At 34.5% G+C, this 19,140-nt stretch overlaps 1 protein-coding gene across 2 annotated transcripts in view; it reads right to left on the bottom strand.

Moving 5' to 3' along the window:
* Positions 1-16,868, bottom strand: part of LOC123529843 (protein espinas-like) — an 84,060-nt gene extending 67,192 nt beyond the window's left edge. Inside the window, exons 1-3 of one of the 2 annotated variants that reach the window (XM_045310393.2) lie at positions 16,772-16,868; positions 16,550-16,631; positions 9,743-9,834 (exon numbers count right to left, since the gene is read on the bottom strand). In XM_045310393.2, the coding sequence (XP_045166328.2) occupies positions 9,743-9,834; positions 16,550-16,631; positions 16,772-16,779 (182 nt within the window). In that variant the 5' untranslated portion in view covers positions 16,780-16,868. Of the gene's footprint in view, positions 1-1,142; positions 1,793-9,742; positions 9,835-16,549; positions 16,632-16,771 lie in introns of those variants that run through there. The other variant, XM_053521175.1, reaches the window with a different exon arrangement.
* Between the last annotated feature and the right edge of the window lie 2,272 nt (positions 16,869-19,140).

Genomic DNA, 19,140 nt, shown 5'->3' with positions numbered 1-19,140 from the left:
CTCTAATCTTAACTATTACATAAGTTACAGCATAAACAATATTACAATGTACAGGTCCCGCCAAATCCACTTGTCCGCTAGTAAATACGAGTTGAAATCATAGTAGTCATCATGAAGGAAGAGCGCACAGCCAAGAAGAATCCAGATAGCTAAAGTATCGAAATCAAACTCTAAAATCTATCCCCCTCCATTACAGTACTGCATTATGATGGCATTTAGCTAGACGCACAATAGTTAAGGACAAGATGTTACACTATGTATCATCTTTAACAGACTTTCAACAAGTCGCTGTCTGCAAAAATTGTTTTTGCTTAGTGAACTGCAAGATGAGAGTGTCCTTGCAGGACCAGATATAGTCATCATTCAGTACCTTACAAAAGGATTATATTCTATTGCAAAGTTTAAAACACAACAGGTCACATTGAGACAAATCTAAATATTTTTTTCACCTAAGATAAGATCATTCTTCAATTTAGACAAAATTTATTAACATGAAGTACACACAAAAAAAAGAAAGATTTTATCAAAAATATTGAAGAGCTTATTTCAAAACAGGGTGATAAATCTGTCATTATATCATTTAATAGCTATTTCAAGGCTAATAAGGTATGGTACATGATGAAAATAAATAAACTATTATTTGTCTGTCATTGGGTAAACTTGAGGTATAGCAATGGACATTATATAATACATGACAATTTATCATCTTTATGTACTACAACAGAAATGCAAAACATATTGTTCATTAATACAGGTATTCATTCCTTTTTTTGGAATGAACTAAATTTCTTTGTCTTGAACACTTAAAGATTTTATTTAACTTCCAAAAAAGTTACTGGTCAGTAAATGTGTTCAACTCTCATTAGCTGTTAATTTGTTTGTTTGTTTTGGGTTTAACGCCATTTTTCAACAGTATTTCAGTCATGTAACGGCAGGCAGTTAACCTAACCAGTGTTCCTGGATTCTGTACCAGTACAAACCTGTTCTCCGCAAGTAACTGCCAACTTCCCCACATGAATTATCAGAGGTGGAGGACGAATGATTTCAGACACAATGCATAAGCTGTTAATACTAAATGACATTTTTACTTTTGAGACAGAACCGAGAATGGAAGGCAGTTTTATCCAATAAATGTTACTTACAGTTACTGGCATTGAAATGTTTTCCCACTGCATTGTGTCCTCCATACAATAATTGCTGATTGTTGATCATTTAAAACACAAATCCTCTGCTTAGAATCAAAGCAAGCATTTTTCCTCAAGCTTTGATATTATCTTTATTCCACATGAATGGTAACTGCCTACTGCTTTCTTTTTGACAACAAACAACAATCGTATGCTAAACTTAATTAACCAAATATTTGCAAAAAACGTTCTCTTTAATGCTACTTTGGATTCATTGAAGTTTTCCTCCTATCTGATTAAAGAATGTTTTGTCCGATTTGATGTAACTTTTCAATCAATTAAACAGCTAAGTACAGAAGCTCAGCACGCACAAGAACATTAAATCATTGTCTACCAGCACAAACTGTATAATCCTGGACTTAATTCTGATCCCATCTTATGTCCAAATACTTCAACACTTTATCATTTCAGCAAATATACCCAAGTCTTTGTAAACTGACCAATAGGAATTAGCGAAAAATCCCGCAATAATCCTTTAAATCCTAAACAAACTTCGTGAACAATTTCGAGTGCTCTCGGCAAGTCAACGATAGGGATCCCTGGATAAATCGTTATTCCTTGGCAAACACTTTTCCCATGTTGTAAAAATTCCGTACATCCTTATGAATGTAAATACTAACTCAATGAAGGAACAAAATTTATAGGAGGAAACTTTAAACTGAAAGATGACCCATCACATCCTGTACAACAGCAATATAAAATGGTCAAATTATGTCTCCATAAAATTTTAATGATGTAGCCACACATCCATTCATTTTAATAGTCCTAGTCAAATTACCATGTGATAACAAACATGTCTTGTCTTTAAGTATTAAAAAGTTTTTAAACCATCACATTTATCTGTCAGTTATGTATGTTCAAGTAGAAAACTTACCAATTTTATCAGTAAATTAATTCTTTATCTACTGATATGTTATTAGGACTTCAAAATCAACATTAATTTTATGCTCCATCATGAGTGATGTCCCTTTATTTCATTTTTTTTTAAATCAATGCTCTATGGTGTCTGATGGCCCACTACTTATTTGTTTTTATTTATATTTTAACAGTCAAATGGTAAAATCCAGACATCAAAAACAGTAAGTACAATGAAATCTTATATAATGCTTTCAACATTCATCTTCAAGAAATTTAAAAGCCTGCCCCAAGCTTCCATTAACTACTAATCTCTTTGGTAACTGAAATAAATGGCCATGACAAATATCTTTGAGATAAAACAGAGAAATGGTTGATAAACTAAATGGTCTTCTCTAGCTTGTCAAGCCAATGTTATCTCACCCTATGTCAATAATACACTGTGGTCAGTGCTAACATTATGATCTTCCAGAAATAAATCAACAATTATCTTTTCATCTCTGCTTTGATCTTTCTCTCTTACATTATTGTCTGAGATAACACACTATCATTCCAGCTAGACTGAACCACTAGAACCAATTGCACATGATAGCCACCAACTTGCAGTTTGATCTTTCTCTCTTACATTATTGTCTGAGATAACACACTATCATTCCAGCTAGACTGAACCACTAGAACCAATTGCACATGATAGCCACCAACTTGCAGTTATAGACATTCAAAATGTATGCCCATGGAGGGAGAGCTGAAGCACATGTATACCCACATGGCAACAAGTGTGAATGCCCAAGGAGGGAGAGCTGAAGCACATGTATACCCACATGGCAACAAGTGTGATTATGGCCAATGATTTATTTATTTATTTGAGTTTTATGGCGCACCAACACAGTATAGGTTATATAGCGCCAAACAGGACTACAAACTTTGGTTCCACAGCTCATTTACATCGAAATAAAAACATGAGGTATGAATTCAAAATTTGCATACCTGCTGGAATCACAGAGTTACAGGAAAACCAAGTGTTAAGACCCTATTAGTCGCCTCTTACAATCATGCAAGGGTAAGGCAGTGGTTCCAATTCTTTTCATACAAAGTTCGTCCCAGAACCACAAGGCCAATGAGGGAGAGCTGAAGCACATGTATACCCACATGGCAACAAGTGTGAATGGCCAGAGGGAGAGCTGAAGCACATGCATACCCACATGGCAACATGTGTGATTATGGTTAAAGTGGGAGAGCTGAAGCACATGTATACCCACATGGCAACAAGTGTGATTATGGCCAATGAGGGAGTGCTGAAGCACATGTATACCCACATGGCAACATGTGTGATTATGGCCATTAAGGGAGAGCTAAAGCAAATGTATAACTGTTAATGACTAAAGGAAAGCTATAGTATAAAGAACATACACACATAGCAACAACTGTAAATTTATGGCAAACGAGAGGGTGCCAGGGCAAGACAGGACTGAGACATTATGCACATGGTGAAAATGACATTAGAATATTCAGTACTAAGTAAGTTAAAGTCTCTTTCATAGGAAGTTGAAAATTTTAATCTATCCCTTGGTGGACATAAGCTTTATATATTAAAAAGATTCAACAACATTAACAATTTTGAGGCTCAGCTTAATTTAAAGTTAGATGCAGTAAGAAAGAAACATTTTGACTCACCAAGAAATAATATAATTATTTCCAATGAAGTTGTCCCTACACAACATGAATTAGGTTTCTGTTTAGACTGATACAATCTAAATTTCACATTCTTTCTTCACTAATAGTTTTACTTTAGAGAGCAAGCAAACATGAAGATAATCCCGCTTACACTGTCAAAATTCCATCAGATTGCCTACAAGAATGTTTCACAGTTTTTCTATAACACTTGAATCACAATTGATGCCATCAATGTTGGAACTAATTTATTTTTCACAGTTGTTTTTTGTCATGTCAAAGAAAAATTGGTATAAAAAGAAACCTTTTCATGTGTTTGAGATAATTACAAATCTCTATGAGAAAAAAAGTTTTAACTTTACACTTAAATGCATAGAAAACACTTCTTCATTGTGACTTATAAATTTATCAGGCAATGCAAGTTATTCCATTGATACATAAAGAAGAATGTAGTATTATATGCAATGACTTCAATGAAATTTTTACAAAATGGTAGTATTAATTCTGCAAAACTCATTATTTAAGAATAAATATCACAACAGGAAGTCACACGCTGACAACATCAACTGGGAAGAATAATAGTAAATATTAAAAGACAGTCAAACAATCATGCACCAGATTTCGGGATACACCCATTTCTAAAATGAGGTATTGAGCATTAATATCCAACACATCAAATGTTAAGAAAAGGCCTGTCTGCTCATAAAGGCTGGAATAAAAAGGTTTCTTTACAGAAAGAAGTCTTTAAGTGGAACATTCATTTACGTAATTTCATTTATTCTTTAAGTCAAATGACAAATAATATAATAACATCTTAATGGAAGTGTATCAATTACCACTTGTATTTGCTGTGTCACTGTGTTTAATCAGTTTTCTCAGATTCATAAGGTAAAATAAATCTAACAATGTCACCCATATGAGAAACTTGTCTACATAGCCTCTGTATAATGAGCTAGCAATAATAAATTGTCATAATAATAAATGTTTCTAGCATGAAAATCTTGTACAATCATCATGTTATTTTATAAAAGAAACGAGAAATGCAAACTGCGATGCACTTGCTTCTTAGATTTCATTTTAATGGCTACATCTAATGGCTACAAAACTTAAACAATGGTCCTGTAAGAAATAGTTCCTCCATGTTGCATATGTATGCTTGTTTTTCAAGCTATGCCTACTGTTATATGAGCTGTGCCATGGGAAAACCAACATAGTGGGTTTGCGACCAGCATGGATCCAGACCAGCCTGCGCATCCGCGCAGTCTGGTCAGGATCCATGCTGTTCGCTTTTAAAGCCTACTGCAATTAGAGAAACCATTAGCGAACAGCATGGATCCTGACCAGACTGCACGGATGCGCAGGCTGGTCTGGATCCATGCTGGTCGCAAACACACTATGTTAGTTTTCCCATGGCATGGCTTATATATTCTTAATTCTATTAGTTGTCTTCTGGTATTTCTAACCAAGGTCGAAAGACATAATGTGCTGACCCAACATATGCCGTTCTGGGTAAGTAATTTTCTGATATGGATTTTGACTTAAACGAAATGGCCACTGCATCGCTGGTATAGTCAAATCAAGTCTGATTATCACAACTCAAGTTACAGACCTCTTCCAACTTAATTGCCACATTTGTCGAATTAAGAATTAAAAGGTTTATTTGTTTTGTTGGGTTTAACGTTGCACTGACACAATAACAGGTCATATGGCGACTTTCCAGCTTTGATGGTGGAGGAAGACCACAGGTGCCCCTCTGTGCATTATTTCATCAGGGGCGGAAACCTGGGTAGAACCACCGAATTTCCGTAAGCCAGCTGGATGGCTTCCACACATGAAGAATTCAATGCCCCGAGTGAGGCTCAAACCCACATCGGTGAGGGGCAAGTGATTTGAAGTCAACGACCTTAACCACTCGGCCATCGATGCCGTTTAGCAAAACATCATTAAAAGTAATAAATTTTACTTAGGACAAAATTTGGCAAGGACATCGAGCATTTTCACTCCACTATGTTGGTTCTGAAGTAAGTATTACCACGTGTTACAGGTAAAACTCACATGGGGCAACGGTCTTACGGTAAAAATTATTTTTTCAGCCTAATGATTGTGAGGATGTTAAAACAGACCTGTAGAAATCTCATCATCACTATCTTCAGTTGTGTTTGTTGCCTAGGTGATGATGGTAAAAAACATACAAAATATACAAACTACTTCCGCAGAAGTTTACCATTGAAAACCAGACTATTTACATTATTCCATACATTCGCTGTGCAAGATTCTGATTTTTTACGATACAACTGCTGTATGTTGTATGTGTTATTTCCATTATAACATATAACATAAGTTGATAATAGATCTATATATTTTCAGTTGATAAAAGTCCTATGTATTTTGGTGTAATCTGGCTTTTGCATTGTCTACAGTCAAAACTATCTGTCTGTATATCTATTATTCTATATAAAGTTTTACAGCAGTCCACTTAAAAGACCATATTAAGACAGACTGGAAAAAGAAAATCTTCAATAAGACAGACAGGATGCCCTTGAAACAACACAAACTGAGTAAAAACAAGCAGAAAGCCCAGGCTGTTATGGTACTTTGTGAACAATACAGGTAGATGAAAGACCTCAAAAATTTGATCCTATTCTTTGTTTATCAACAGCCCAAATATCATCTTTCTGACACCTTAGTACATTTTGAAATCTGTCAGGTCAGGATGTCTGTAAATTAATATCTAATTATATATTTTAAAACCTCCTGGGAATTTTTGTTTTAACAAACTGATGGAAGTTTGGTTAAACAAAGTACTCAAATAAACCATCACTGGACAATCGGGACAAATAAAGCATCATATTTAAAACTTTTAGAGACAAATATTTACATGGATACATAAACTTTAAACAATTTCTTAACAGAATATCAATGTTACTAATTAGTACATGTAACAAGAGCTGTCAGGGGACAGCGCGCTCGACTATTCTTAGTGCTTGATAGTATAATATAAGCTATGAGTAAAACTTTTAACATTACAATAAGCATTATTTAAGTCGAAAAGGGGCCATAATTCAGTCAAAATGCTTCACAGAGTTGCCTCCTCCTTTTTACAGACTGGGGTCATGATGGTAAACAAGTATGCAAAATATGAAAGCAATATCTCAATAGACTTCAAAAATATTTGGGGTGGTACGCAAACTTTAACATTTATTCTAAGTTGAAAGGGGCCATAATTCAGTCAAAATGCTTGACAGAGTTGCCTCCTCCTTTTTACAGACTGGGGTCATGATGGTAAACAAATATGCAAATTATGAAAGCAATATCTCAATGGACTTTGAAAATATTTGGGGTGGTTAGCAAACTTTAACAATTATTCTAAGTCGAAAAGGGGCCATAATTCAGTCAAAATGCTTAATAGAGTTGCCTCCTCCTTTTTACTGACTAGGGTCATGATGGTAAACAAGTATGCAAAATATGAAAGCAATATCTCAATGGACTTTGAAAATATTTGGGGTGGTACGCGAACTTTAACATTTGTATGACGCTCACGCTCGCGCTAACGCTCACGCCGACACCGGGGCGAGTAGGATAGCTCCCCTATTCTTCGAATAGTCGAGCTAAAAACTATGACAGTATAGTACTTCCTAAGTTTTATATAATTTTGGGAACATATTAATTAGCTACAGGTGAAGTGATTAATCTTACCAAATCTGAAGATTACAATACAGAGCAAATGATCAAATTACCAGATTGTACTAGAGGTCTCATCTGATATACTCAGATAAGCCAACTGTAGAATTCCTTAAAATCACCTTTAAAATGACAATTTTACACACAATTAGGTCTTTGCAAAATCACACAACCACCCCAATTGATTTGACTGACAAGCGCCCAGCAGAAAGGGTCACAAGTGAGATCTCAAGTGTTGCAAAAAAAACTTAACCTAACTGTAAAGTCAACACCCTATGTGATAATTAGTAGATTACGATCTAACAAGTGAAAAGGTTTGGCACAAGACAGAAAAGCTAACTGTTTTCTCCAAGTGAACTTAACATGCCAAAACAATAGCGTACTTTTTGCTGAAAAACATGATCTGGTAAATGGTAATACGATAATATTTTACGCTACAATTTAAAGCTTGAGTAACAACTAAAAAAACAGAATACATATTTTTTTCATTTTGACTTCATTTTTATTCTTTTTCACTTAAAAATCAAATACTATGTATAAGATACCCATGCCATCAAAAATGTTCAGAAAAGAGCTAGTGAGAAAATCAAGCAATTTCAAATCAATTGAAACGGAAAGCAGAGCACTCATTGATAAGGAGTATAAATATTAGGTTTCCATTAAATAATGGCAGGCCATTATGAACAAAGAGAGCTCTCGGTGACAAAAAAAGTCAACATGGAACAGCTGCTGGTGGATGCACGTTTTACCGGAAACTCAAACAAATACTGATTACTTGTGGCTCAAGTATCGAACACTTCACCATTATTATTATGGGAGATATAACTTCATCCTATAAATTCAAGTATAATATATTTACCGAACTTGAAATGCTTTTTGCTTACTTTTATTAAATTCATGATTAACCATACTTGGTAAACTTTTTAATGTCTAAATTTAGTATCGATCGCAATCGGTAAACTTATAAATTCTATAAACCAGGGTTTTACGATGGTTTTTTAAACATAAATGATTGTTATTTCAATTTTCAATCATGTACTGAATATCAAGTCAAACATAAAATCTATCCTAAGATTTTTTTGCACCTGTTTACATTTCACAATTAGGATTATGACTAAACTTTTAACATTTTAACTTCAGGACACAATCATAAAATTTTTATGTTGCCATATTTAATATGACATAAATGTGGCCCAACTTGTTCACACCCTATAAGTTTTATGAGAGCATTTCTTTCTTGTTTATCTTTACTACAAAACAGGGATCTGAAAAAGTTCTCTTTTATACAAAATGCACAGATCTGCTTAATTTTACGCTTTTCATAAAAGGAAGTCAGTTAATGTTACCAATGCGCCTGGATTCTCTAACTGAACCTGCAGACCACATTATCTTCGGAAAAAAACCTTCACGTTCCCAAGGATCAAACTCTTTACTGACATAAAATCTCTATTATACTATAGTAAGAGGCACAATGGTTAAATCAAACGTATGTATATGTGTATATATTGGCAAATTTTGTGACCTTAAATCTAATGAATTTGACATTTTTTGGGAATATTACAGTTCTGAAATAGATATCTCAAAAGTTTTAAATTTAACAAGAAGCTTGAATGCAGCAAGTAACTGCAGCAAAATTTTAGCCTCCAAAAAGACACTGACATAAATAATGATTGATTCCATTTACTTGCAGGAGAAATCGCAGAGAGAGAAGATAGATTGTTGAATAAAGGGACCAGCTCAATTCATCACAGAAACTTCTAAACTCAATTAGGGAAGGACAGTCTATGATTGAATCAAGTGACTCATTGCTCACTACACCACAATATCTTCAACAGCATATTTTTCATTTGTGAAAATTGTCTTAAAACCAGGATGATTTCTATGCTTTAACATAAAAATGATATAAACTCGTAACATTCTTTTCAGTATACTACAGTAACTGAAATCTGGAAGTTAATTGTTATCATCATGAAGTCAACATTTATTCACATCTATAAATGCTACTGGCGGGACTTCAGTTTGAAATCTTCATCTGATCATTAGTTGGAATCTTTTTTTCTATCAGAATTACTGTAAATGTATTAAAATTAGTAATAGTATATTTTTTAATTTAACACTAAATAAATTCATACGTATTTTATGAAAATTCCTGGTAAAATGTTTTAATGCTACCAGTGTGGAAATCACTCAAGAATGCACCAGATTTTCCTGAATTAAGGATTTTTCCTGGGAATGTCCTAAGCCCCCCTACTCTTATTTCTTACCCTAACTCTATCAGATCCTTGGCTGGTGCGGAAACTTTTCATGCAAAAAAAAACACAGATACTGAGACAATATTAGTCTGAATTTACCTCCAGTAGTGAAGCTGGAAACCTGGACAAGCGGTACCACATCGACTGCACATCTTCCCCTCACCCGTCTCAATACCAGCACCTTGAGACATCTGTAAATTATAAAACAATAAAGTTACCTTCATAATAATGTGCAAATTTCTAGTTCCTCTGACAGAAAAACAAAGGTTGCGGGAAAACTTTAAACCTTAAAAATAACCTATTAAAGTATAACAACTTGGTGACCTTGACCTTATGTATAATGGACCCAGCTCCTGCACATACTTTGTTTGTATGCTGGACAATGTTTATGTGAACTTACAGGAAGATATAAATGCATAATTCCATGTCATTTTCATAAAATACCTAATATAGATGCAGCATATCCCAAATACATTCTTTTTTCGTGTAGTATCTTGAATTATGAATCACATACCATGAAAGTTGCACCAATGTCTAAGATGATGAAATGTGATATAATTTTGCTTGTTTCAATTGCATCCTCATTCACTGTGGGCTTTTTTTTTCAGACTGTGCAAGACATGTCATTCAGCACAAAGCAAGGATCATATTTCTTGTCTCCAGATTTCACCACTAACTTTTGTAACATTGTTGTTTTGGCTTTCATCATCCTTTTGTGTTTTAATCATGGAAATGTCCACAGGTACTTATCTGTACCTCAAGAATGCAAGTGTATGGGACCATACTTAACCTCTAGGATTGTCTAGGAGTATGGGCCACCTTTTTTCAACTACTGTGAGTTCACAAAATCTTTGATTTTATTGCAAATTAATGGAAAACAGTTTGATTTTATAATCCATTAATCGGCACTAGTTGAAGGATCTGTTTGTGGAATTTCCTTTGTGGAATCTCACATTGCGTCTCATAATGTTCACTAAACATGTGGAAAAAATAATTATGCCAATCTTAGTTCCTACAGTTTGAAATAATGCCCTTAATATATTATTTAAATCTAAAAAAGGATAAAATTTGTAACAACATAATTCAACATTTTTGTGTGTAATCTTACTACAGTAACTTACTGTTTGTTTGATTCTGTTAGAATTACTTGGTGTCTGTCAGTTATTTACCTTTCGAACTGGAAGAGTGAACCATTTCAATTAAAGTTTAGGTGAATATTGATTGGAGTACCACAATGCTTGTAATTTTATCTTAAAAACAGAAAAAAGCAGCTATCCAAATTAGGAATTAGCATACTTATATGGTTACATAAGTACAACTTACAATACTGCACATAAACTTACTTCATCTAAGAATAAAAGCATTAATACCCTTTTGCAATGAAATTAAAGATATAAATAACCCACAACAGCTGCTAAAAGAGGTCTGTACTCAAAGCCAATCCTCTCCAGAGTTGTTTGGAGGTACAAATCTGTACTGATCGGATTTTAAAAGTTATACTGATTGCAGGTATACAAGCCCTGCAGTTTGGTTTACCCTCAATCGAACTAATCCCTTGCATACAGTTTGTTTTATATTGACTATTGTGACGGTCAAACTGTAAAACTGTGGAGGCTGTAAGTATCAGAAATTAAAAAGCAGCCACTCAGTGACAGTAGGCATGTCTAGTTTACCCTTTATCTAGACAAGCTTACTGTCGCTGAGTGGCTGCTTTTTAATTTCTGACTTTTGCAGCCACCGCTACAGTTTGACCGTCACAATATAAAACAAACTGTATACGTCGGATTAGTTCGACTAACCCTTTACCTACATCACCTAGTCCAAATTAGACGTGAAAAAGTTGTCATTTGACGTTCAACATTCAATATTCTGACATTTTACATTTTTACTATCAAAGCCTTTTTCATTATACATGGAAAATAAAAAAATATAAAATATCAACTAAAATGAACTTATAAAGTGATATGAGTTATGTCAGGTCTTATATTTAGGACTACTACATCACCCAACCCTAACCCAACAATGGACAAAAGGGTCCAGAGTTTGATCTCTGGTTTCTTCCTCCATCTCTGGTTTCTTCCTCCAAGTATTCTACTAGGTACAGATTTGTAACCATAGACACCTTGTTTCATCATTGTCATCATCACAGCTTTGACATTCATCATCCTCATGGTTTTATAAAAGGTAACAGGTCCAAAGACACATCTTATAACTTCAGCAAATATGAGTGTAACTACAGAACAATATACACAGGTCGGAGATGTCTCTAGATCTAAACAATGTCTCTCATTTGAAAGACAAAATGTCTTTCGATCGAAAGACTTATTTAGCTCAAGTGTTGAAAAAACATGAAATCATTATTAAAACAATTATTTCATTACAGTTGCATTATTTATTCATTGAAGCAATTTGTTATTTCAAGTAAACTTTACAAGAAACACATTGCCATAGAAGTTTGCTTAAGCATTATAATGCTTAAACAAAATTTTTGTCTTTCAAACGAGAGACAATGTTTAGATCGAGAGAATGTCTCTCAATCCAGGGGATGTCTCCGACCTGATGCATGTAGTCTCCGACCTGATACATGTAATGTAGTCAAAATAATTTGACATTCAGATTGTTTTTATATTTGTGACGGGCAATCTACACCCCAAGTGGGGTACTTGGGAATACCGAAAACTACTCCATTACCGAAAACTACCGAAAACCAGTTTTGATTACCGAAAACTACTTATATTTCTAAAAGTATTATTATTATGATATTAAATTTAATACATACTATTAATATATAATAATATATATTAACAGACGAAATTTTGAATTAATTCGTCCATGTTTAAGTGTTTAATCCGACATTATTGATTACGCTTTGAAAATGAAACATTGAGTTACTTCCCTTTCATATATATACTGTACAAAATCAGTTACACTGATTTGTTTTAGAGTTTCCGTAATATGAATATAAAATTATTAAGTTGATTTTTGAGAAAAATTAATTGTTGTCTTAATAGAAAGTTTGCACTTTTAGTCGAAAGAAAATATCAACGAGTCATTAAAACGGTGAGTTTATTTGTAGAGTGTTTGAAGAAAGAAGTTCAAAGGTAAGTATAAATGTTTTTCATACCTGGTTGAAAATTATTTTTTTGATATATTAACTTATTATTTAATGAGTGTTAATTTTAAATTTAGAGTCTTTTCAGGTTTGCACGTGCATCTTTAATCCATCTGTATGGTGCTAAATACATTCCCGCTCAAGTTCTTTAAGGTGATAACAATGTGTCTTTAATCTGAGCTTTCAAACGACACATTAAAGGTAATTATTAAAAACAATATATCTTGAAATTGATTCTTATTGAACCCGCTTCTCTTTAATCTACTTAACATCAGAAGAAACTACATAAAAAAAAGTTTTGTCACTCATTTTAATTCTTCATAGCTTGTTGTCTTCTTTGTTTTTAACGTATATTTAAGCTTACGAAAAAGTAGCCTCAGTACCATTGTCTTTGGTTTCATTATGGAATATCCATGCTCTGTCTGTGCTCTTGAGTGCCATGAAGGCATACATTGTTCCAATTGTCAGAATTGGGTACATAGTGATTGTGCAAATTTAAGTTCTAAGGACTTGAAAACTTGGTCTGCTGCTCACTTAAACTTTCTGTGCAAATGTTGTGTTTTCTCTGGATTTAACTACGATGCAAGTGCAGCTTTGTCAAGGTAAATATAACTTCTTTTATATTCAGCCGTTATGATTTTAGAATCAACTGTGGATAAACGTATTGATTTTTGGATAATAATGAAGTATTTTCAAAATTAGTATGCATTAAAACAGATACGTATTTCACTGACCAATTATAAAAACTTTCAACAATCTTCAAGAAATCGTTTTGACTGATGTCTTTTTTTAAAATAAAAATGTCTTTTCCAATAACCAGCAGGATAGTTATAAACATTTATCAAGCAATAATTACTTGAATATGCAGGAAATTTGCAACGCTCATAACACGTGCAAACAGTCTATTTTCCGTCCAGTACGGACATAAAATATGCCGTGACCCGTCAAACATGTTATTTGTTATTTAAATCTAATTAATTGATGTACTTTATCTGAAAATGGAGATCATGTTATTCACGTTAATGTTCATATAAAGTCTTTTGAGTACGATTTCGTTTATATAGCTTACCGTCACAGACTGTTATATGGTACTGACCTGTTATATGCTTCAAATTTCACGCGTGTCAGCAGAAATTTCTTCAATTTGTAGCAAATATAAAACATTTTATGCTTTACGTTTCCTAAAAGCATCAAGTATGCGAGGATAAAATTTAAAAGATAAATGCAAATATGAAAATATTTTTACCTTGAATATCTAAGCTTTCAGAAAATATGGTTTTTTTTGTATGTTTGTATGATGAATGGTCTGTGAGTTTTAATTGTTACAAATTCAGTCACATGAGATATTTCTGGATTCAATGAAGTTGCTTATCTCATGTTTTTTAAGTCTCTGGTAATTCTCAATGACAAAATCTATTTACTTCCACAAGCACGTGCAGAGAAGTCAAGTCACATGATTGGTCATACATATTTTCCGTCACGTACGGACTGGTAATATATGCACATATGTGCCGTACGAAAAGGTATAATTGTATAATAATATAATACACTGCAATATAGTATTTGGCTATAACTTATAGCCTTAAAAGTTTACAAATTCTTTTCATGTCTGCTTCCCGTCCGTCATTTAGCAAATGTCCCCATACCGCATTGCACGTCCGTAAAGATAAAATAATGAAATATAAGAAGGAAAGAAATTCAAAGGTTTATACGTTGTTAAAGTTCCTTGTGATTTTAGATCATTTTAAAGAAGACGTTATCACCGGCATGAATTCTGTTTTCTTGGTTACTAGTGAAACATTGTGAATGTGGTTTTTCATCATTTTTTTTTTCTAAAACAGAAATGTAAACCTGCTGACATATACTTGACAATGAAGGACAAATACGACGAAACGACAAGACCTGAGATAGAGACAATTTACCAGAAAGCTCGTTACGTCAAGTCAAAGACTGCTGAAGACAACGGACAATTACTTACGACAAACATTGCAGACCAGATATGCCATCTGGACAATTTGGTTACAGACAATGACAATTTCGTACAGGCCTCAATCAGGACTGGTGGTAAAACCCCGACATTCTTACTCTATACAGACGAACAAATTGACGACATCAAGACGATGTGTTGCTCTGGACGGACTGCTTTAGGCGTGGACAAGATCTTCAACCTATGTAAGATGCACGTGACGGTCACTTGTTTCAAGCAGTTGACAGTGACCGGTGACAAGACGAACGAACCGCCACTGTTCATTGGACCCATGTTCATCCATGACAATAGTGACTATGAAACATATAGTCACTTTTTTCACCATCTTAGACTGAAGTTGGGGACGAACCTAGCGAAACTCGTTATAGGTTCCGACGAAGAACAGGCAATGGTCAAGGCAATCGTGACTGAGTTTCCATGCTCTAGTCATGTTTTATGTACTAGACATTTGAAGGAAAACACCCGACAGCACTTGATTGACGAGGGGGTTCCTATTGCAGACAGGGAGGTCATTATGGGGAAAATATTTGGGACAAACGGACTTGTGAACGCAACAGACGACGCTACCTTTGACACTCTTAGTGACGACATTGTAGAATACTGTACAAATTTTTCCAGTAAATTTGTTCAGTACTTTAGCAAAAGACTTCAACCAAACCTAAAATCCAAAGTTAATGAACCAATGAGAGAAGGCTTAATCCCCAGCAACTGGACAAACAACAACTCTGAGTCCATCAACCACGTCCTTAAACAGCCTGTCAATTGGGAAACCAAAAGTCTATCAGAGTTTGTTCGCCTCACAAAACGAGTTGTCACAGGTCAATATCAGGAGCTTCGAAGTGCCCTTCTCTCAACGGGCAAATATCGCCTGGCGGTAACGCACAAGCACTTCGAGGTCTCCAAGGCAAGTTGGATCGACATGACTGAACAAGAACGGACTAAGCTGTACCGACGCTATAGACAATATGTTGTTAAGGATGACAAACTTGTCACTTCGACTGACGGACGAAGTACTGTAGTTGGCCCAAGGACAGAAGGCAAAAAACCTGGACAACGTAAACGGAAAATTAATGTACGTACGGTGACGGTAACAAAAAAGGCTAAAGGTTTGTGATTATGTACATGTCAATTTAAAATATGCAATCAAATATATGAGATAGCGGATTTGATTGATTGAATGTGAGAACAGCTCAAGAAACATGACACAGTATTAATACTTGTGTAGCTGACTAATTATTTATTTTTCTACGATACATGATACAATTATTTATTTTATCTACCTATAATAATCCATTAACATCCGCTGTTCTCTAAAACACTGGTCTTTAAAAAATCATATGCAATCATAATTTGATAATGTTTAATAATACAATTATTTATAACATTATTTTCAAATAAAACAAACTTGTGACGACAATGACATTTAATACTATTCGATTATTTTATCAAAGGGAAGTAACTCAGTTTACAATTATCACTCATTTTAATAAAATCCAAATTAAACCACTTTAAAATTGTCAAATTTCTTCAAAATTTCGTCTGTTAATATATATTATTATATGTTATCAGAATATATTAACTTAAATTCCAAAACAGTAATACTTTTAGAAATATAAGTAGTTTTCGGTAATCAAAACTGGTTTTCGGTAGTTTTCGGTAATGGAGTAGTTTTCGGTATTCCCAAATACCGCCCCAAGTGGGGATATTGCCCATCTATGAAAAAAATATCTCCTAGGATCGCGTCAAATTAGCTGGACTAACATGTAATGAAAGTGAATTTTTAACATTCTAAATGATCGAAATATACCATGTCAGCTTCCCGTCTCTTATCCGATGGAGAATATGGGGGACCGTCTCCGCAGGTAGCCATTTTCTGTTTCACAAATCGCCTGAAATAATTAAAATCCGAACTACACAGCGTGTGTAAGATACATGCTTTTACTTTTAGTAAGTTTTAACAACAAACTCCATGAATCTGAATAACACACAATAATAGACAAATCCAATACCAAACTGAAAATGCATTTACTTTTCCATTACACAATTTGTAAACAACAATAAGCGGAAGTTTATCTATTCTGTATGTTCTTTAAAACCTATCGAAGCGTCTCCGTTCGTGTTTTCAAAATGTGCCCAAAAATGAGAAAACCACGCCTTCTGCAATTTGGTTTGAAATTGACGACAGGTGCGCTCAATGTACAAGCGTTGTTTCGTGACGTCAGAATGATTGACGGGAGATGGAATTTGTCTCCCTTGACAGCGAGATAAATTATGTTTAATGGAGTTGTCTACCTTGGACTAAATTTTCATTGATACGGAAAGCATATATATCTTGTAATCTCCTAACCAGTCTGAGAGACAGCAACTCATACATACATTAAACAATTTTCTGTCAGAGTCACGTTTTTGTGCACTTCTATTATTGTGACAATCCCTTCTTCTTTTTCTTCTTTTCTGACTAATTTGCAGGGCCTTCTCTGGTCCACTGTCGCAAATGTGTGTATTTATATAGTAAAGTTCAAACATTTCTTGGCATTCTGACAGAGTTGTGGTTCTTACTGTGGTATGTTTAGGACAGGCATTTATATTTTTAAGATTGAATTATCTGGCGCGCACAACATCTTATCTAGTGTGCACAACATCTTATCTCGAGCGCACAACATCTTATCTCGTGCACACAAAATCTTATATCTGTAATAGGAGCGGAAAAATGTGCAGCCCGATACAGGACTCAAACCTGCGACCTTCTGCGTGCAAGTCAGATGCTCTACCAACTGAGCTAATTGGACAATCGATATCATAGACTAATTATATACCTCCCTCCTTTTTTCAAAGACAAACTCAGATTCTTTTGACTAACCCAGCCGTTGCTTCACCCTAGCTCTAGGATTCCAAGGCTAGTCACCACACTCATGGCACCAATGTAATAGCTGCCCCAGGTTCTCAGCATAACCTCGGATTGACAGGCTGCAAGTGATCACATTTAAGTCTTGGCGTTAGACGGACAGACAGACGGATAATCACAAACACACTTGTATTACTCAGTGGAACTGAATGTTGGACACTGTTATTAAACAATCAAGAAATGTATAGTGACTAATATATTTTATTTAGTATATATTCAATTATACTTATTTATTGAATAAAGAATTATATTGTAATTGTATTTAAAGAATTATATTTTATATTAATGTAATTGAATATAGATTTGTGGCCGTATTAGTGGTCAACGATATTCATTGATAGCAGTGGACTAAGTCCAGATTTAGTTGTCAAGGCTAAGCCTTTCTTATACTGACCTTAGAAGTATCCGCCCCTTGTGTCTCGGAATGTATTCGGTCATAGGCAGAACAAATACAATTGATTGGTTAATTAAGGAATAAACAAGTTCTCAAACGAATCAAATACGCTAACCAATGAAAATAGGGTATAGTAAAATTCTGACCAATAACAAAAGGTGTATTATCTTAACATTAGGTTGAGTTTCCAAAATGGCGATGTCGATACTGAAAATGACACAAAATTAATTACGAATGAAAGTGGTAAGAATTCTGTCCTATTACATCTTGAATGCATGACATCTTATTTCGAGCGCTCGACATGTTATCTCATGCGCACAAAGTCTTATCTTGAGTGCTTGACATCTTATCTCGTGCACATATAATCTTATTTCGAGTGCAAAACATCTTATTTCGAGCACTCAACATCTTATCTCATGCACACAACATCTTATCTCGAGTGCACAACATATTGCCTCGAGTGCTCAACATCTTACTCGAGTGCACAACATCTTATCTCAAGCACTCGACATCTTATCTTGTGCGCACAATATCTTATCTTCAGCACACAACATCTTATTTCGAACGCTCGACATCTTATCCTGTGCACACAACATCTTGTCCCGAGCTTACAACATCTTATCTCAAGCGCTCAACATGTTATCTCATGCGCACATCTTATCTCAAGTGCTCAATATCTCATCTCGAGTGCTCAATATCTAATCTTGTGCGCACGACATCTTATCTCATGCACACAACATCTTATCTCGTGCGCATGACATCTTATCTCGAGCACACAACATCTTATCTATACCTGTGTTAAAGACCACCCCTGAACAGAGACCACCTGGCTCTAAAGACCACATTATTTGTTTCCAATTTTAACATTTACAGTGTATTTTAACCTGTGAATAAAGACCATCTCCCAATAAAGACCACATTTTGACTTTCCCAAGGGCGGCCTTTATAGACAGGTTTGATTGTATATATATTATGACGCTTTGTGTGTATTCAGATCATTATTAAAAACATACGACTGCCGCCACTTTTTTGCTTTTGTTTCATTTATACTTGTAACCATTTCACAGGTTTGCAGGGTAGTAATTTAAATACATGATAA

The sequence above is a fragment of the Mercenaria mercenaria genome, chromosome 13 (assembly GCF_021730395.1).
Source record: "Mercenaria mercenaria strain notata chromosome 13, MADL_Memer_1, whole genome shotgun sequence".
NCBI classification, from domain to species: Eukaryota; Metazoa; Mollusca; class Bivalvia; order Venerida; family Veneridae; genus Mercenaria; species Mercenaria mercenaria.
This window is presented reverse-complemented; position numbering and strand designations above follow the sequence as displayed.